The sequence below is a fragment of the Branchiostoma belcheri genome, unplaced genomic scaffold, assembly GCF_001625305.1.
Source record: "Branchiostoma belcheri isolate BF01 breed outbred unplaced genomic scaffold, Haploidv18h27 scaffold1, whole genome shotgun sequence".
Taxonomy (NCBI): Eukaryota; Metazoa; Chordata; class Leptocardii; order Amphioxiformes; family Branchiostomatidae; genus Branchiostoma; species Branchiostoma belcheri.
Window position 1 is genome coordinate 8423217 of NW_017802379.1, and position 20819 is coordinate 8444035.

The 20819-nt window shown below is 41.8% G+C and overlaps 1 protein-coding gene across 1 annotated transcript; it reads left to right on the forward strand.

The window, feature by feature from the left end:
* Positions 1-1453: 1453 nt before the first annotated feature.
* Positions 1454-18773, forward strand: LOC109462713 (SH3 and PX domain-containing protein 2A-like). The gene is made up of 10 exons (XM_019759275.1): positions 1454-1540; positions 5462-5542; positions 6104-6179; positions 7301-7377; positions 7874-7968; positions 8582-8610; positions 12108-12236; positions 16289-16514; positions 17632-17829; positions 18432-18773. The coding sequence occupies exons 1-10, from the start codon at positions 1454-1456 to the stop codon at positions 18562-18564; spliced, it is 1131 nt and encodes a 376-aa protein (XP_019614834.1). The 3' UTR covers positions 18565-18773.
* Positions 18774-20819: the final 2046 nt, after the last annotated feature.

A 20819-nucleotide genomic window follows, 5' to 3' on the forward strand; every position in this document is an offset into this window, starting at 1 on the left:
CCCAAAAGTTTCTCTCTACCGAAGAGCGGAGTCTGTTGTCCGAAACTGGTCCTCTGGCTTGTCCCGTTACTATTTTATCTGTTGTTTATTGGAGAAAGACACAAGCACACCTGGTATCCAAGTGCTTAATTTTCTATTAGTCAAAACTATACAACATTTTTTTCACCAAACATTGAAATATTTCAGATCTGAGGACAACCGATTAAAGGCAATGAATTGTTCAGATCGGAAACCAGGTGTCATGGAATTTTTTTACCGTGGGAATTAATATAGGCTGAAAATTGCCGATTTGTGGAATCCCTAGATACGCGTTGTACGTTCGAGGAATGTGGGAATTTTAACCGGCACAGATGTTAGACATAGGTTCAGACAAATCGACTCTATCATTACACCTGTTTAAAGTAATTTAGGCCACAACACGTAAATTTTATGGATGATAGATCCAACAAATCTGATGCGATAGGGCGAAAAAAACAAGGCGGGCCAAAAAAAACAAGATTTCTATATTTTCAAATCTTGAGATCATAAACATTGTTAAACAATGATTTTTTTAATTCAGCGGTAACATCAGATATAAAGGAATGAAATGCAACAAAGTACAAGTAAAAGACAAAACAGTAAATCGGAGCCTTTTCTTGTCTCCTATCTTTACATTTCTCTGCCATCCACGTCACAGCATGGCAACAGATCGACATCTTTGCCCATTTTCGGCATGGTGACCACTGTCAAAGGGCAACAAAATGTCTTGTTTTTTCCCCAAAATCAGGCGAAAATTAATGCGCGCGCTGATGTCATCCATACAAATTACTTGCTGTGGCCTTAGTGCATGATGTGGCTGTGTTGACCGGCTTCGAGTACTAGTATTGGAACTGTTGCGCCACCCTGCGGCAACTGTCCAGGATGACAGGAAGACACAAAAGCAAGGTTATAACGTTTAAAACAACAGAAAGTCCATCCACTTGCACTACCTCATGTTTCCAACTCAGAAACACAAAATCTATGTGTTGAAAACATATCTTGGATAGCTGATCCAGACATATATAGTAGCTAGGACTGAAACGCTTTTTTTGCCCTTTTCGCGACTGTAATACTTGCGTCATGCGGTCACAGAAAGTCGATCTTTCCTAGTTCTTACGTCAAGAACCGTTCTTTCAACATCATCAAACCGTTTTAACTGTACACACTGTACGTAGATACTCTTTTTTCTTATTAAACCGCGCCCTCCCACGCATGTACATTTGTAGGGAGTGCCAAAGTTCGAGATATTACATGCATAACATATTCATTGTCTGCCTCCTGCATGTATACAGCACAAACCATTCTCCATATCTATACTCTACAGTGGCGTTGTTTTCTTATAGTCTTGTATATATTTTGTTTTCTCAGTTTAAATTTTGTTACAGGAAGTTTAGAGTGTTGTTTACTGTTGTTTGGATGTGGGACGGGTTTAGGGATGCCCGCAGCTAACAACAGCAGGCGCCACGTAACGGACGTTACCGCACTCGGGCTACAGAAAAGATACCTTCCGCGGAAACACTACGTGAGTATGGCCGTTATATTCAATACAACTAGCTACCACAGTAGCTGGGCCATCGTAGCCTCCCCGGTATCTCTACGGTGCTGGGAGCGTTACTTGTCCGCCTATTATTTTATTAGTACACGCTGGGATTTTTTACGGGGTCGATTTCAAGCTGTTTGCAAAGATAGGCTGTCAGAAAGATAGGCCTTATACTTATGAAAATGGTTACCAGGTTATTATATAACGCCAGAAGAAACAATATGCTGTATTGTTATTAGTTATATTTGGTTCTATTTGTCATTGTTAGTTATTATTTTTTCCAGCTGTGACGATGATATTACCAAATTTCATCACCACAGTGTCTTGTTTGTTTGTTTGTTTTCCCTTTTCATCTTTATATAGAAAATAGGAAGGGCACGTGATTGTGTACAGATGTATTTCTTGGATGAACCAAATGACAGCCGATGTGCTTTGAGATAACATGATAAGTCAATTTTTCGGAAATTTGTAGAATTGAGCAGACGGCATGATTTGGTCAATTTGGACAAAGGAACGTATTACATTACATTATGATACTCGTATACCAGTACTTACCTGGTTTTGGTTATCACATATGCATATACATTGTACTTTCCCCTGTCAAAAAATATTAATATTGTTCTAACCATCTAACAATATAACACAATCGCAGACATGGTTTACCCTATAAGATTAAAAATGGCCAGCTTGTTTTTGTCTCCTTCAAACTACCTTTTTAAGTGTAGTTATGTCACGGTAAGCAAGAGTATCTAAAAAACGGCAATTTTTTGAATGCGAGCCAATATTTGTAGTCTAACAATATACAACACCTACAGCAAAGCTTTGTCATCTCTCTTCTCTTTATCTCTATATGCATGTAGTATCTCTACATTGTGTGTGTGTGTGTGTTGTGTGTGTGTGTGTTGTGTGTGTAATGTGTGTGTTGTGTGTGTATGTGTTGTGTGTGTGTTGTGTGTGTGCTGTGTGTATGTGAGTGTGTGTGTGTGTTGTATGTGTGTGTGTTGTGTGTTGTGTGTGTGTATGTGAGTGAGTGTGTCTGTGTGTGTGCATGTGTGCGGCGTGTATGTGTGTGTGTGTGTGTGTGTGTGCGCGCGCGCTCGCGCGCCTGTGTGTGTGTGCGTGTGTGTGCGTGTGTGCATGTGTGTGTGTGCCTGTATGTGCGTGTGTGTATGTGTGTGTGTGTGTGTGTGTGTGTGTGTGTGTGTGCGCGTGTGCTTGTGTGTGTGTGTGATGTGTGTGTGTGCGGTGTGTGTGTATGTGTGCATGTGTGTGCGCGTGTGTGTGTGTATGTGTGTGTGTGTTTGTGTGCGCGTGTGTGTGTGTATGTGTGTGTGTGTGTGAGTGTGTTTGTGTGTGTGTGTGTGTGTATGTGTGTGTGTGTGTGAGTGTGTTTGTGTGTGTGTGTGTGTGTGCTCATGTATGTGTGTGTGCGTGTGTGTGCTTATGCGTGTGTGTGTATGTGTGTGTGTGAGTGTGTTTGTGTTTGTGTGTATGTGTGTGCGATTGTGTATTTGTGTGTGAGTGTGTGTGAGTGTGTGTGTGTGCGCGCGCGCGCGCGCGCGCAACTTCCAGAAGGTTTGAAATCCCCGCTTTCTTGTTTTTCTGAGAATTTGTCTTGATATATTTTTTACCATTTATTTGTTTATAGCAAAATGTTACCAGAACAAGAATAAGACCAAAGTACACACGTTTGATAAGTGAAGGTCGCGCGGCATATGTAACCAAGGTGCTATTTTCATATCAAGAAATGATTTGTTTTCTAGTTCTCTAAAAAGAAAATTACAAAAATAGATTGTTCACCCCCTGCAGAAGTTTAACTGGCTGTTCAATTTATTTATTTTTATATCAGAAAGGCAGAGAGACATACGAATTTAATGGTATTCTCTCGGTGGTAGATATTAGTCTGGTTGTAAAATATAGACCGTGTGGTGTAGGTACTGGAGAATGGGAGTGGGTGGTCAGCGCTTGTGGCTGTGTGTGGGTGGGCATGGCAATGTGTACCAAAACAAAAACAAAAACAATGCTATATGTGCAACAAGAACAGGAAACACGTGAGGTCGTGTGGCGTAGCGGCAGAGTGCTCGACCCGGAACCAAGAGGTCCCGGGTTTGAGTCCTGACATGCCACCGATCTTCTACCATTGGGAAAGGCATTTTACACGACTTTCCTCACTTAACTCAAGTAAAAATGAGTACTGTGTCGTCACCTCGTCTTGTGATTACATGTTGGAGTTAAAAAAAAGAAAACATATTGTAAAATGAAAGAAATTTTAATTTATACTAAATATTCCAAAAAAGCTGGTCACTAACGAAAGCTAGTGGATGCTAGCTGAAACGTCTGACCGTTTCCAAAATCATATCCAGTTGCTTGAGTAACTGCTTTTTGGCGTATCGTATTACCTGGATGTCTAACCTTCATTGACGTATTCTAAATATTAATGAATGAAATCCGTATCTATGTGTATCTTCGTACAATGTGTGGCTGCAACAATACTGCAAGATTAATCTATCCTACAAATATCATCGATTATGTGTATTATTATCATCATTTATGGAATAAAATACAAAGAAACTGACCTATTTATGCAAATATAGGATCCGGTGTTGAGTATAATAACTGTACATGAAATATATTGGTCTCTTTCTTGCACAAGACAATATGCCTGTACAACGAGTATTCGCAGTAAGACTCTTAGGACTCTCTGGTCTTTACTTTAGTGCCCATGTGGGGATTTTTGTAATGTTTTTGTTAGCGTGTTTGTATATGTATTGTAATATTAGTTTGTATTTGCCAGACAAGTAACTGTAAAAAATCAGTGTTATTCAGCATGTTTTTTAAATAAACTGTTAAACTATATATCAGATAGACTAAGGCGAGTCCTAGTGGCAAAATCTGTATCAGTCATTCTTTCTCTTCCTCATAGTATCAAATGGCAAATAAAAAAAATCTAGTTGTAAAATGAAATATTATTCAATATCTTCACTTCCTGCCCCCTGTCCCAGATTTATTACATATTTGTCTGCGGCTAGTTATTAATATTCATAGATTGACCACCAGGATTTCCGGTAGTAGAAATGGATGTTGTTCTTTGTTGTGTTTTGTTTGGCTGGTTTGGATTTTAGCTCTTTGCTTTCTTTTGTTACCTCTGTGTGTACGTTGGCGGTCTCATTTGGGAGATCACGAATATGCAAATGAGTCGGGAGATCACAAATATGCAAATGAAGGGCACGTCGGGGACACTGACAGGACGTTAGGTCAAAGGTCCCAGAATAGATTTTCAAAGGTTATGTGATTTCTTGTCTTTTCTGCTATGTGCATGTCTGTTGCCTTATGGGAGCCTGTTGAAAAATGCGTAGACAGAATTAGCAAGAAATTTAAGATTTTGAATAGAAAAAAAAATTCACAAAAACATATATCACGGAGATATGAAATTTATTTCTTGAAATTATCATGAAAGTTCATCTGTGTTGGTAGTTACATGTTTAGAGTTAAAACTTTAGATGCAACACAAAAAGATCTCTCACATAGAGCTTTCGACCAGTCACTCTGGTCTTCCTCAGTAGACTGACCCAGTGAGGCTTGTCACGTGGCTTCTTTGAAGTGTGACGTCAACACTGGGTCAGGTAGACGATGTCGGCCCCCGTCACGGTTAAGTGAAGGGTGATGAGCCCTGATGTAAATAGCCTCCTTCACCCCTCTCAGGAAATAGTCTTGTTCAGTGTCCAAAATCACTTTGTTTCACTTGACACTGTAAGGATTTTGGACACTGAACAAGACTATTTCAGTCTACTGAGGAAGACCAGAGTGACTGGTCGAAAAGCTCTCGTCGAGAGAATTTTTGTGTTGGATCTAATATTTTAACTCTAAACAAATCTATTTCTTATTTATACCGGTGACATCCAGGCTTACGTGCTGAGAGTGACGTGGTCTGAGGGAAGTGAACACGTGATCTATCGGCGATTTTCCGTTGTACACGATTTCCACGTAAGTAAACCAAACATAGCTACGTTTTATTGTCGACCCCTCAGGGGCATACCTAAATGGCATGTAATTTTCATAACCGTTCAGTCAAGTTATGACGCTGACTTGCAGTCTCTCCAGCACATTGTACAGGGGAGCCAGAGTATACAGTGCAATTTTACGGAATACAGTGCAATCGTATTAGTATACAGTGTAATTTTACGGAATACAGTGCAATTTTACGGAATACAGTGCAATTTTACGGAATACAGTAAATTGTATTAGTATACAGTACAATTTTACGGAATACAGTGCAATCGTATTAGTATACAGTGCAATTGTACGGAATACAGTGCAATTTTACTAGTATACAGTGCAATTTTACGGAATACAGTGCAAGCGTATAAGTATACAGTGTAATTTTACTAGTAACATTGCACTGTATACCAGTAAAATTGCACTGTATACTAATACCATTGTATTGTACTGTATTCCGTAAAATTAAACTGTATACTCTGGCACCCACGAACAAGGTTTTGTCGATCTATATGTGCTTCTGACGGCTTCATACCAATACCCCTACAGAATGAGCTGGAAGAAATGTTCCCACTGGAGGCGGGTGTCATCGATGAGAAGGAGCGTATCCTTCCGCGTCTTCCCGGTAAATAGTGCCTGTGTGTATTTCTTTGTGTGGATGGTGTTCAGAACCAAGGACAGGTGTGTTTGTACGTGTGTGCACGTGGATGGTGTTCAGCACCAAGGACAGGTGTGTTTGTTAGTGCGTATGTGGATAGTGTTCAGCACCAAGGACAGGTGTGTTTTAGTGCGTATATGAATTGTGTATAGCATCAAGGACAGGTGTGCTTGCTAGTGCGTATGTGGATAGTGTTCAGCACCAAGGACAGGTGTGTTTACTAGTGCGTATGTGGATAGTGTTCAGCACCAAGGACAGGTGTGTTTGCTAGTGCGTATGTGGATAGTGTTCAGCACCAAGGACAGCTGTGTTTGCTAGTGCGTATGTGGATGGTATTCAGCACCAAGGACAGGTATATTTGCTAGTGTGCCTGTGGATAGTGTTCAGCACCAAGGACAGGTGTGTTTGCTAGTGCGTATGTGGATGGTATTCAGTACCAAGGACAGGTATATTTGCTAGTGTGCCTGTGGATAGTGTTCAGCACCAAGGACAGGTGTGTTTGCTAGTGCGTATGTGGATAGTTTTCAGCACCAAGGACAGGTGTGTTTGCTAGTGCGTATGTGGATAGTGTTCAGCACCAAGGACAGGTGTGTTTGCTAGTGTGTATGTGGATAGTGTTCAGCACCAAGGACAGGTGTGGTTTGCTAGTGCGTATGTGGATAGTGTTCAGTACCAAGGACAGGTGTGTTTGTTAGTATGTGGATAGTATTGAGCACCAAGGACAGGTGTGTTTGCTAGTGTGTATGTGGATAGTGTTCAGCACAGGACAGGTGTGTTTGCTAGTGCGTATGTGGATAGCGTTCAGTACCAAGGACAGGTGTGTTTGCTAGTGCGTATGCGGATAGTGTTCAGCACCAAGGACAGGTGTGTTTGCTAGTGCGTATGCGGATAGTGTTCAGCACCAAGGACAGGTGTGTTTGCTAGTGCGTATGTGGATAGTGTTCAGCACCAAGGACAGGTGTGTTTGCTAGTGCGTATGTGGATAGTGTTCAGCACCAAGGACAGGTGTGTTTGCTAGTGCGTATGTGGATAGTGTTCAGATTGTGTATTTGTAGGTAATTCCCTCACATGTGCTCACGCCCTTGCAGGAAGAATCCTGTTAGGAAGAACACGAACACAGAAAATCGCAGAGAAACGTCTTCTTCACGTCGGCAAATTCTGCAGGGTAAAAACAACATTTATTATGTCTACCGAAGGAAAACATATTATTTTTGCTACGTTTCCTCTTCTTCTTCCGTTCCAAACACTGACCTCTGACCTGGCCAATTACCTGATTTGTTGACGACTCTCACCATGGTAACCGTGACAGAATGATCGAAATGGCGATAGTGGTCACGTAGAGGAAGAAGAAGAACTGGTGTTGGGTTACGTAGTGTTGCAATTTTATAGTAGGGGGGATTTATACTCCTGTCTGACCATATTTATGAATGTATCTGAGTAAGAATTAACAGAACAGACCATATGCGAAGGTAAACATTATACATTTGCTTTGCAAATGTTACTTCTCTAGTTTTAATACCTGTTGAAGCCCTACACACAAAAATTGATCACACTCACTCTAGCTAGTGTGAGAGACAACAGCCGGGATTCGAACTCACAACCTCTTGGTCTATCCAGTGACCTACGCACGCTACAGTGTCTTCTTTCTCCCCGCATTATAGGAACTGATCGCCCTCCCACCGAGGATATCCAGATGTAAGTTCGTCCTGCGCTTCTTTGAAGCCAAAAGGGAAGACATCAATCCTCCTTCAGAAGAGTGAGTTTTGTTTTCATTTTTCAATGTTCCCTGTTCCCTGAGTTATGGTCAATATAAAGAGCATGTAAAGATTCTGTAAAGACCCTGTAAAGACTCTGTAACAATTGTAAAGCTAGGATAAATTCTGTAAGAATATGTAAAGATTCCGCAAAAAACTTAATGAAAAACTTTCTGCAAAGAACGTGTAAATTTCTACTATCCAAGCAGAGGTTTGGGTTTTTGGTTATTTTTGGCGTGTTTTTTAAAATACTTTTTTAATCGGGGTTTCTTATTTTGCACTAGAATTCTTCTTTCGGGTTGGGTGAAAGAAAAATTCCAGTATAAAAAATAAACCCCGATAAAAAAAGAGAGTAGTACAATTACAATTACCGGATACAGCTACATTCAGGCCAGACGTGCAAAAGGATTGCAGTGCTTATGAGAACTTTTGTCTCTCTCTCCTCTCTGTAGAGCATTGAAAAAGCCGGCCCTAAATCTGGCCCGTCTGTCAAGATGTCAGTCCAAACAGCAGGAGATCGTGGCTGACATCCCGGAGACAGAGGAGCCTCCCACGCCTATCGAGGTGTCCAGTCCGATGGCACTGGAACCCTACCGGACCATAGCCGCGTACGAGCGGCGCGGAGACAACGAGATCAGCTTCGAGGCAGGCCTGCAAGTAGACGTCATGGAAAAGAGTCGGAACGGTACGTACAGGCTTGAAATTTATTCTTACAATAGACCACAGCAAGTTCATTTTATGGATGACAGATTTCAAGTCTAATGCGAGCGGGCGAAAAAAACAACAAGGCGGGCCGAAAAAAACAAGGTTCCTACAATTTAAAATTTTGACTCAATCATTGTAAAAATGGTTTTGATTCAGTGGGAACATCACATATACACAGAATCATGTTGGGACAAGCCCTAAGTGACTTTTGCCTCACATCCTCTAAGCCAGCCAGCCATCACTTCCTTCCAACTTGACCTTATGTCAATCTGCGGTAACCAAATCCCCCCTTCCTGTCACTGCATTAAACTACCTACGAACACAAGCACAAAGAGCAAGCCTAAAACATAACCTTCTTACCTGGAGGTAATTAGAGCAACAACTAGCCAACGGAAGGCTTTTCAGCACCAAGGAGAGAGCTTTAACCACAAACAAGTATGTAACGTTACCCGTCACTTTTCAGCCGTTTTAAACGCTTACGCAAACGTTGTTTTGTACAGGATGGTGGTTTATCTGTATCGACGATGACCAGGGCTGGGCGCCTGCGTCACACCTGGAACCGCTCACTCTGTCCGTGGGGACCGAACAAGAGGGGAAGGCGGGGAACGGTGAGTAGTAAACATTGACCAAACACAAACATATCATTCAGGAGGGGAAGGCGGGGAACGGTGAGTAGTAAACACTGACGAAACACAAACATATCATTCAGGAGGGGAAGGCGGGGAACGGTGAGTAGTAAACACTGACGAAACACAAACATATCATTCAGGAGAGGAAGACGGGGAACGGTGAGTAGTAAAGATTGACGAAACACACACATATCATTCAGGAGTGGGGCGTATGTACAGCATTGCTAGGGAGCAAACACAAGACTAGAGAAGTAACATTTGCAAAGCAAATGCATAATGTTTACCTTCGGACATGGTCTACTCTGTTAATTCTTACTCATTGACACATTCACATACATGTACTACTAGTAAATGGTGTCAGGAGCAGAGTAGACCATGAAATTGCAACATAATGTAACCCAGCACCGGTCACCATGGTGACAGACATCAACAAATCATGTCATTGGTGAGGTCATAGGTCACTGTTTGGAAAAGAAGAAAAGTAAGAAACCGAGTAAAAACAATATGCTTTCCTTCGGTAAACATAAAATTTAAAGGATGGCTTAAAAGGTACAACATATTACGTTATACTTACTGAACATGTCAGTTGATTTGTGGTATTTTCTGATCTAGGTAAGAAGTATATAGCGACAAAAGAGTATCGCGCACAAGAGGAGGATGAAATAGACTTGGACAAAGGCACTGTAGTGGAGCTGCTGACGGAATATCAGGATGGGTGGTGGCTAGTCAGGTAGTACCCCGTCATTTTGATTTGATTTATTAAAATTGTACCAATACAATACACATGGGACAAAGACAGCTGTTGCTGGTGTTGTGTCCCGCACATAGAAATAAATACAGGGCAGACAATGTTCATTTTTACTTGAGTTAAGTGAGGAGTCGTGTAAAGTGCCTTTCCCAAGGGCACAAGATCGGTCACATGTCAGGACTTGAACCCGGGACCGCTTGATTCCGAGTCGAGCACTCTGTCGGGGACTTTGGGCGAAAAACAAGAAATTTTGTTGCCCTCTGACAGTGGTCAACATACCGAAAATGGACAAAGATGTCTGTTGCCATGCCTAAACGTGGATGGCAGATAAATATGATGAGAGAAGACAAGACAAGGCTCTGATTTATTGTTTTGTCTTTTACTCTGATTCAGTGATGTACTTCATTCATTTTTTGTGATGTTCCCACTGAATCAAAACCATTTGTACAATGATTGAAACCTTTATTCTTCAGTGACAATGGGTGTTGTAAAAGTTGGCAGTAAACTTAGCACAATATAACTGTATCATTTCTTGTTTAACAAGTTTGATAATGTCAAAATTTGAAAATATAGGAATTTTGTTTCTTTGGCCCGCCCTGTTTTTTTTTCGCCCTATCACATTAGATTTCTAATCTACGAAGAATGTCATCCATAAAATTTACTTACTGAGGCCTAACATATAGTATATATCTTTCCCACGGTAGGTACAACGGGAAGGAAGGCTACACACCCTGCGTGTTCCTCACGCCCCTAGCGGATCCCATCATAAATGTCAAGGTGTGGAAGAACCCCAACCGTCTGTCGCAGGCGCAGGGGGAGAAACAGGCCCTACTGTCAGAGGCGCCCAACCTCTCCGCCGGGACACCCACACAGCCAATAAGGTCTGGCAACAACTGCCTACAGTTTGTTCTAGTGCTTATCAATCCTACCTAAGGCCATATTAATTTGATTATATGAATTGATCCGCATACATGTATCACCCATCTATGGAGCTAGACTTTTATATATGGATCCTATATGTGTTTGCTTCAATTTGGTCATATTACAGTTGCTGTATCTGAACAGGAGAACAGACATTTTAGAAGAATTTGTGGTTTTCATGACCCTCAATATCAATGTCTAACTGTGGGGGAGGCTGTATGATGCAATTTAATCAGGTATTACACCACTACCTGACACAAGCATGTGATGGTTCAGGGTGACCTCCCTATCAATCAACAGTCAAAATCACCTCCCACCCCTCAAGTAACTCAGAAAATTGGGACAGAAAAACCCACGTCTTAGCCACTCAAAACAATACTTCCGTACCTGGAAATTATCAGTACCAGTTCAATGTCAATGCTCAAATTTCAACGTGCAATATTTCAAGAAGGGCTTATCAAAAGCAAGTACGAAATGTTACGAAAATTTCTTTTTGATATATCACAGGTCTACCCTTTATGGTCTGGAGGGATTACGTCACCAGCTGAGCGTTCTTACCCAGAATTCCACGGAGAACAGCATGACTGAAGAGGAACAGCCGAACACAGACCCTTCCGACGACTCCTTCGAGAGCGACTGGGGGGACGACTTCGGTAAGGCCATGTTGATTTGATTATATGGATGACATTCACTGAGATCCCCAAAACTGAAAAAAAGTTTGGCCAAAAAAGAGTTGCTTTCATTATGAAATCTACGTGGTTTTGAAGGTTGAACAAATGACACAGAATATGGTATGGCGAATAATCTAGTCTTCAAATTCATTTTTTTTTACATTTTCGTCTTTTTCATTTGATTTTGGCATTCTATGACATTGGTATCGTATGGTATTGGTATGCTTATTTTTGCAACTGTTTTGTATGATCTACAGTGTGGTGGAAAACTTTTTTAACGGCCAAAAATTCATGCGCGCGCGGATGTCATCCATATACTAATACGATTGTACTGTATTCCGTAAAATCACTGTATTCCGCAAAATTGCACTGTATACCGTAAAATTGCACTGTATATTCTAGTACCTCTGTCCATTCAGACCTCTTTCAACTAAACTTAGTCCCAATGTTGCCCTTGTCTCCGGCAGACGCCACGGACTCGGAGTCGGCCGAGCCGGAACAGTACCGAGCCATCGCCGCCTACCAGTCCTCGGACGAGACGGAGATCAGCCTGGAGGCCGGGGACACCGTGGACGTCATCAAGAAAAATGAAAACGGTGCAGATTTCAATATTTGTTTAGAGTTCAAACTTCAAAGATCCAACACAAAAAGTTCTCTTACCTAGAGCTTTCGACCAGTTACTCTGGTCTTCCTCAGTAGACTGACCCAGTGAAGATTTACACGTTGCTTCTTTGAAGTGTGACGTCAAAACTGAGTCAAAGGTGTCTTGTAGACGATGTCGGCCCCCGTCGCGGTTCAGTGAAGGGAGATGGGCCCTGATGTATATATGGCCTCCTTCACCCCTTTCAGGAAATAGTTTTGTTCAGTGTCCAATATTTCAATTGTCCATTATTTACTAGCTACCAACGACGCCTGTCGCATTTATCTACAATTATATATATAGCAAATTATGTTCTACTTCGATGTGATATTATTCGAAGGATAACATCGCATTCCTTCATACAATATTGCTGCTTGTATATGTCACAGGGGAGATTGGAATCCAGGGGGATCCGGAATCCTCCTAGGGGAGATTGGAATCCCTATCTCCCCTAGTGGAATCCCTATCTCCCCTAGGAGAATCTGGAATCCTCCTAGGGGAGATAGGGATTCCAGTCTCCCCTAGGGGAGACTGGAATCCTCCTAGGAAAGAGTGGAATCCTGATATTCAGATCCCAATTCATCTTGTATTTAACCTCTTTGGTAGAAGAAATACCCGCATCGCCCTCGGTCCCGGCCCTCCCGCGAGTCGGATCGCCCTCCGGCCTGCGGCCGTCGGGCGATCCGACCCGCGGTCGGGCCGATACCTCGAGCGATACGGAATACCCCGTGTTGTATTCTATATATATATAAATATTCTTGTATGTTCATCAGGTTGGTGGTACGTGACATGTAAGGGTCAGTCTGGCTGGGCTCCGGCCTCTTACTTAGAACCAGTGGACCACTGCCCAGAAAAGGACGAAATAGCACTGGGAGAAGGTAACTAATTAATATTTCTTGTCTCCTTACAAGTTTCACTGTATCAGCTCAGGGCAGCTGCAGTTTGAAAGTAAACCGGTAGATAGCGTGCATAACTGTCAATCTTCAACATAAAGCTTGACTTTGGTTCGTTGAAACCTGACCACAGGGGAGCGGTACATCAGCAAGTTTGACTACCACGCCGAGAACGAAGACGAGGTGGATTTCGAGCGGGGAGAGACTCTTGTGGTCCTGCGGAAATACCTGGACGGCTGGTGGCTTGTCAAGTACGTTATTCTTTCTGTAAATAATTTCATCAGGTTGGTAAACGAATGAATATCAAAGTTCTTTGATCACAACCATTTATTTTTTTTACGAGCCGACGTTTCGATGACCGTCTGTCATCTTCATCAGGGCAATTCTGACTGGTTTACTGTGCACTGACGCTAGATGTTACTTGGTGCATAGTGCGAATCCAGTCAGAATTGCCCTGATGAAGATGACTGACGGTCATCAAAACGTAAAATAAATGGTTATGATCAATTCATACGTTATTCTTTCCAGTACGAAAACAAGAAATCGGAAACTTATTTTCGGTTTCCGTAACCTTCAACTTTACTCCAATTTCCTGTGTCGGACCTTTTGACCTCCGGTTATCCTGCCTGTCAATCTTCCCCAACCACAAGCTGTCAACCAACAGACGCACAAACCTACACCTCAGCCACCCAAAACAATACTTCCGTACTGTTCATGCTAATTCGAATACTGACCCTTCCACCAACGTTCCACTCATACACTTCATGTTTGATCAATGGCAATATCTGTACCCTACATATTTACAGGTTTAATGACAAGGAAGGGTTCGCACCGTCCACCTACCTGGCGAAAGAGGACGTAGGTCAGAGTCAGGAGTATCCTTATGGAGGACCTGCGGTGAGATAACCTTTTCTGGGACCTTTTACCTAAGTTCCTATCAGTATTTCCGACGTTTCTAGTATTTGGAAACAACTACTAACTATGTGGAAACATAAGCAAACACACAATATAACGAATATAAGCATCTATTTTACACATACTGTTCTGATTATAACTTAAATTTTTCTTTGTTTTATATAAGGAGGGAACAAATGCACAGACGAGCGACGAAGAAACACAGATTGCAGAGAAAGCCCCTCCACCCAGACGGTAAGAGTTGGCTTTCATAGATAACATATTGTTGTGACGGGTGCTAATATAGACCGATCCTGACTGTCCATCACAATCAGCAGTTCAACCAATGATAGCATGGCAATTAGTAATTGGACCAATGAGAGAGCTCCTGCATGTTGTACAACTATTTTATTTTCATGTTGCACACCTGCCATAGGGCAACTGCATTTTCTTTACCAGACACAAGAGGGCGCTTTTTTACCGTGTCTGCAGGTGCACGATATCTGTGGCTGACTCCATGTACCCGTCGTTCCGCCGTGTGGCGCTGGAGAGGGTGAAGAGCGGGGAGTGCGGGAGCCCGTCACCGGAAGACAACGCAGCCGTTTCATCCTGTTTAGGTCCGCCTGAAAAGTCGTTTGGGCTGTTCCAATTTTAATTTTTTAGGGGTGATCGGATATAGAAAACATTTCAGTCTAGTTGTTCGCCATTTCTAATGGTATTGCTGCTGATCCAAGACTCTTTTGCCAATGATTTAAAGTTTTTCTTCAGAAAACAAAAATGAAAATGTTTTTTCCCCGGGAATTTTGCAGGTGATAACTGGCAGTTGAAGAGCCGAGATCCCCGTGACATCCTGATGCGCAACCTGCCTCCCCCTCCGGCAGAGGGTGGTAGCATCCACGGTGCAAAGACAACCTTGAAGAGAATGACGTCAGCTGAAGAAGGTATGATTGGTTGAATCTGAACTAATTAAATTTGAACAAGAACAGTGTGATTTAAACAATTCAACGACATGTACCCTAGGTGGCATAATCTATGTATGGCGATATAGCCCCAACCTAATAACCAACAAACGTGTGTCACAAATGTAGAAACTTCAATGTTCGACAAATTTTGGAGCGATCAAAATACGCCCCCCCCCCCGAGGCGTTGCCAAAAACGATGGTGTTGTGGTAGCTTCAGGCTCAGGCCAGTACAATGTTCAGGTCTGTACAGTATAGGGGGACAGTAACTGAAACAAGAAAGATTTGCAAAAAGAACACCTCGGCGACGTTTGCCCTAAGTTGCATTTAAGTTTTATGTACTATGAGGATTATAACCTCATCCTACATGACGTATGTCAAAGGCATTCGTAATTCTTAAAGTTTCTTGTGATGAAAAGATCGTTCTTGTTGATTTCAGAAGCGAGACGAAGGAACCTAGACACGGAAACGTACCGGGCTGTTGGTGCTTATGAGAAAACGTGCGAGAAAGAAGTCAGCTTCACTTCGGGCGCCACAGTGCACGTCATCCACAAAAATGAAAACGGTTAGTAACATCTCAATCTCAAACAATAGATCATTGATTTCATTTTTGTCATTATCGTAAGGATTCTTATCATTTGTAGAGTTAACACTTTAAATCCAACACATTGGGTCGTGTGGCGTAGCGGCAGAGTACGCGACTCGGAACTTAGAGTCCCGGTTCGAGTCCTGACATGCCACCGATCTTGTGCCCTTGGGAAAGGCACTTTACACGGCTTTCCTCACTTAGCTCAGGTGTAAATGAGTATTGTCCTGTCATGTATTTGTCCCCTGTGTTGGTGGCGGCATTAATATAAGTTGAAAAAAAAATTGAGTGTGCCGTCACCACGTCTGGTGATTACACGTTGGAATAAAAAAAAATCCAACACAAACATTTCTCTCACCTAGAGCTTTCGACCAGTCACTCTGGTCTTCCTCAGTAGACTGACCCAGTAAGGCTTGTCACGTGGCTTCTTTGAAGTGTGACGTCAACACTGGGTTAAAGCCACGTGACCAATCTCACTGGGTCAGTCTACTGAGGAAGACCAGAGTGACTGGTGGAAAGTTCTAGGTGAGAGAACTTTTTGTGTTGGATCTAAGATAACTACCAACACAGATGAAGTTTCATTATAATATGATATCTGTACCATACCTCTATCTATATCTGTATACATGTACTTGTTGTCAATCCGAATCTAATGCAGTATTTTCCCGGCCGCTAGGGTGGTGGTACGTGTGGATCGGTAAAGACGAGGGCTGGGCGCCGGGGTCGTACCTGGAGCCGATCGACCACGACCCGCAGAGGGACACGGTCTTCATGGAGGGGCGCTCCTCCGCCTACATCACCACGCATGCGTACTCCCCACAGATGGAGGACGAGCTGCACTTCGAGAAGGGTCAAAGGGTAGAGGTCATCATGAAGAACTTGGACGGCTGGTGGCTTGTGAGGTCAGTAGATACAACGACTTTATTCATGATTTTCACACTTCCCATAATGTCTAGTAAAGATCACGGATATGACGTAAGAAGCGGATACACATAATGCAACCGTGCGAGTAGGAGAGTTTTCGGTAGAAGGTGGAACGATAGAAGGTACGTCATTTTCTCTAATTCCAACAAAAAATGCAATTATGGTATGCGCTTTATACTAGATAAATAATTCAAAACAATAGTTGATCAGTTTGTCGATAGAACTTGTTGCAAAAATTACATCGAGGAAGGGGGAGGGGGTGGTCATACGTCATATCTGTGATCTTTACTAGGCATTATAGGAAGTGTGAAAGTCATGAATAATAGCCTTGAATGTTTGATTATAGGTTTTCGTTAGAAAAAACTATTTTGTTTTCGTCTGCGTCCATGGGTGCTGTCATGTTGGATTTGACGTCATGCAGGTGCCATTTTGTTTAAGGCTGGAATGTTACGTAATTTTTTTAATAAGGGTTACAAGTAGAATGCGTAATGGTTAGCATTTGATGCATGATGGGAAGGGGCTGTGCCTTGCTCTGCGTTTTGCCTAAAGACGACATGACAATGTATTTTTATACGTGAAATCAGAATCAGCGTGTTGATGTAGTCTTCTTTGTAAATGTCACCCAGGAGTCGACCAATGATTGCCTTCGGAAATTAAGTTTGATATATACCATGGTTAGATTTTTACATCCACTTAGTGCAAATGCACATTTTATTATATGTTCTCTTTAAGAGAATACAGCTATACCCATTTGCGTCTAAAGTATAGCGTGAAAAACAAGACTTGTACAACTAGAGAAGTAACATTTACAAAGCAAATGCATAATGCTTACCTTCGGACATGGCCTGCTCTGTTAATTCTTACTCAAACACATTTACTTACATGCACTACTAGTATATGGTGACAGAAGCAGAGCAGACCATGAAATTGCAACATTATGTAACCCAACAGCAGTCACCATGGTGACAGACGTCAACAAATCATGTCATTGGTCAGGTCAGAGGTCACTGTTGGAGAAGAAGAAGAAGAGGAAGAAATGGAGCAAAAACAATATGTTTTCCTTTGGTAAAAATAGCAATTGTCTGTTTCTCACAGTATCGCCGAGAAGCAAGGCTTTGCCCCTGCCACCTACCTGAAGAAGGTGAATAAGGTGTCCCGCCGGTATAAGAAGGACGTGAGACGGCCCAGCTCCACGTCCAGCAGTAGTCAGGAGGAGGAGATGAAGGCCCTGGGGCTACACGATATCAGCTTCATCCTACCGGAGCAGCTCGAGCATGCAGCGCCTCCCAGAAGGTACTGAACGTTGTTTAGACCATTCTGGCTCAGGGATGCAATTTTACGGAATACAATGCAATTTTACGGAATACAGTGCAATTTTACGGAATACAGTGCAATTTTACGGAATACAGTGCACTTTTACGGAATACAGTGCAATTTTACTAGTATACAGTGCAATTTTACGGAATACAGTGCAATTTTACGGAATACAGTGCAATTTTACGGAATACAGTGCAATTTTACTATTATACAGTGCAATTTTACGGAATACAGTACAATGGTATTAGTATACAGTGCAATTTTACGGAATACTGTGCAATTTTACTAGTATACAGTGCAATTTTACGGAATACAGTACAATGGTATTAGTATACAGTGCAATTTTACGGAATACTGTGCAATTTTACGTACTGGTAAAATTGCACTGTATAATAATACGATTGTATTCCGCAAAATTACACTGTATACTAGTAAAAATTGCACTGTATTCCGTATTGCACTGTATACTCTGGCACCCTTGTTAAAGAAAAGGCTCTGTAGACTAGGTAGTGTATGCAACAGAAATTGAAATGTCTTGTGACTGTATGTAAGTCTAAAGAACCATGTTCTGTCTGCAGATGTTCCATCATGGAGGTAGACGGTCGTCACAAGAAGCCATCCAACCGCCGCTCGGGGGTCAGGTCTCTCTTCATACAGGACCCGATCCCGGAAGATCCAGATCAAACAGATCAAATCCCACCCAATACTTGATCCTATTTAGGCCCCTTGAGATAAGGCCATACCAATTTAATTTGTTGGTTCTCAGATTTTTTCAGAAATATATGAAGCGACAGGGCGAAAAAAATAAAAATAAAACAGATCTAGGCATCCTATTATAGCCCCAAATGCTACAATAGGAGCCATGAAGCCAACACAAGAGGCTGGGTTAATATTTAAACTATGAATTTTGAACTTTTAATCAAACCATTGCATTGATAAATGGAAAAACTGTAGCAACTAGGAACAAAAGGACTTTCCTCGGCTGTTGGGGGCAAAATATGAGCATATTTGAGTTATTTTTTTTTGCAAATCAGAAAAAAAAGAAGAGGCGAATCCGAGAACCAACAAATTAAATTGATGTGGCCTAAAGATAAATCCAGAATCAATATTAAACCTAGAGTATCCGTGAGCTTTGACAACTCTTACTCAGTACTGGATCCCTGTCAACACGCAATCAGGATCCCACTCAATACTAGATCCCGGAAAACCTGTGATCCAGATCAAATCTCAGTCAGTACTAGATCCCTGTCAGCCCGTGATCATCATCAAATCCTCATTAATACTAGATCCCTGTCAACACGTGATCCAGATCAAATCTCAGCTCAATACTATAGATCCCAGAGGATCCGTGATCACGGTTAAATCTCACTCAATACTATAGATCCCGGAGAATCCGTGATCATGGTTATAGATCCCAGAGGGTCCGTGATCATGATTAAATCCCACTCGATACTATAGATTCCGGAGAATCCGTGATCATGGTTATAGATCCCAAAGGATCCGTGATCATGATTAAATCTTTCTCAATACTATAGATCCCAGAGGATCCTAAGAGGATCTGTGATCATGGTTAAATCTCACTCAATACAATATCCCTGTCAATGCGTGATCTTGATCAAAGTTCTCTCAGTTTTAGATCCCTATGTGATCAAGATCAAATCCCAATGCCAGATCCCTATCGACACGAGATCATGATCAGATCGCACTCTAAATGGCTATATTGTAACCGGAATAATGATAGACATTTAGGCTAAGCTAATGTCCGTGTAAACAACTTCTAACAAGTCCAAGGGCATCAAGATATGTATAGCACAAACATATGTATAGCACAAACGCACAAAACTCAATCAAAAAGCTTGATGCAAATGTGTTTGCAGCGGAAGGTCCTGCGCATAGTGTTGCACCTTAGGCCATGTTGATTTGATTATATGGATGACATCCTCTGGGAACCCTAAAACTGATACGAGCGTGCGAATAAAAAAAGTTTGGAAAAAAAAGTTGCTTTCATTATGAAATTTTACGACATTGGTATCGTTTTCCAATGTTTTTTTTCAACCTAGGGTATACATTTGCTCATTTTGCAACTGTTTTGTACAATTTACAGTAAGGTTGAAAACTTTTTTTGGAAACGGCCGAAAATTCATGCACGCGCGGATGTCATTCATATAATCACATCAACATGACCTTATGGACTTGAAACAGTTCTTGTAGCATGTAGCAATATAACTGGCACTGTATCAGTTTCAATTTAGTAGACAGGTTCTAAGCAAGACAGCTTGCGAAACTCTTCTGTGACAAGTATTTTGAAGACAAATTTGACCAAAACAAAATTGTGAACTATTATGATTACATTGACATACATTCCACAGTAAAAATTTTAGCATGGCACTACAAAATGCATCATTGCAGTCCAGTAGATCACTCTTACCCTCCCCTGAGTGTATAGTGATCGAGCCCTGGGGTCACAGAAAGTAGGGCACCCCGGCAGCCACAATGTCCCAAGGGTTTCCAGGGACTGTGGGTAGCAAAAAATGCCAGAGTTTTGAGACATCCCTGAGAGCACGTTCCTGTACAATTCCTAGAATTCTTGCAGTCTGCACAAAATACTGCACCATTAGGCTCGCCCATGAGGCGTCGCCAAAAAGGATGTACCTGTACATATAACGTTGGTTGATAGCAGATTATACTATATATACCACCGCCTGCTCACAACTGGAAATCAAGTATGTACAGATGTGTATATCTAGTTCTATTGAGGTATTATCATGGTTCGTCAGGGAAAGTGCCTGAAATGTTCCTAAGATGATATGAATATTTGATATTGGTATCCTAAGATTCTTAAGTGCTTAACTTGGAAATAAAATCGGACTGAAAACAATACGATTACTGCAAAACTTATTTGCGTAATTCTCAAAATATGATGAATTAGGCCACAGCAAGTAATATTTATGGATGACATCAGCGCG

Excerpts from the sequence above, each read along its gene's own strand:
- LOC109462713 (XM_019759275.1), top strand. The coding sequence starts at position 1,454 with ATGCCCGCAGCTAACAACAGCAGGCGCCACGTAACGGACGTTACCGCA. Across the intron at positions 5,543-6,103 it reads CCGTTGTACACGATTTCCAC|AATGAGCTGGAAGAAATGTT; the intron begins GTAAGTAAACCA and ends ATACCCCTACAG. Across the intron at positions 6,180-7,300 it reads TATCCTTCCGCGTCTTCCCG|GAAGAATCCTGTTAGGAAGA; the intron begins GTAAATAGTGCC and ends ACGCCCTTGCAG.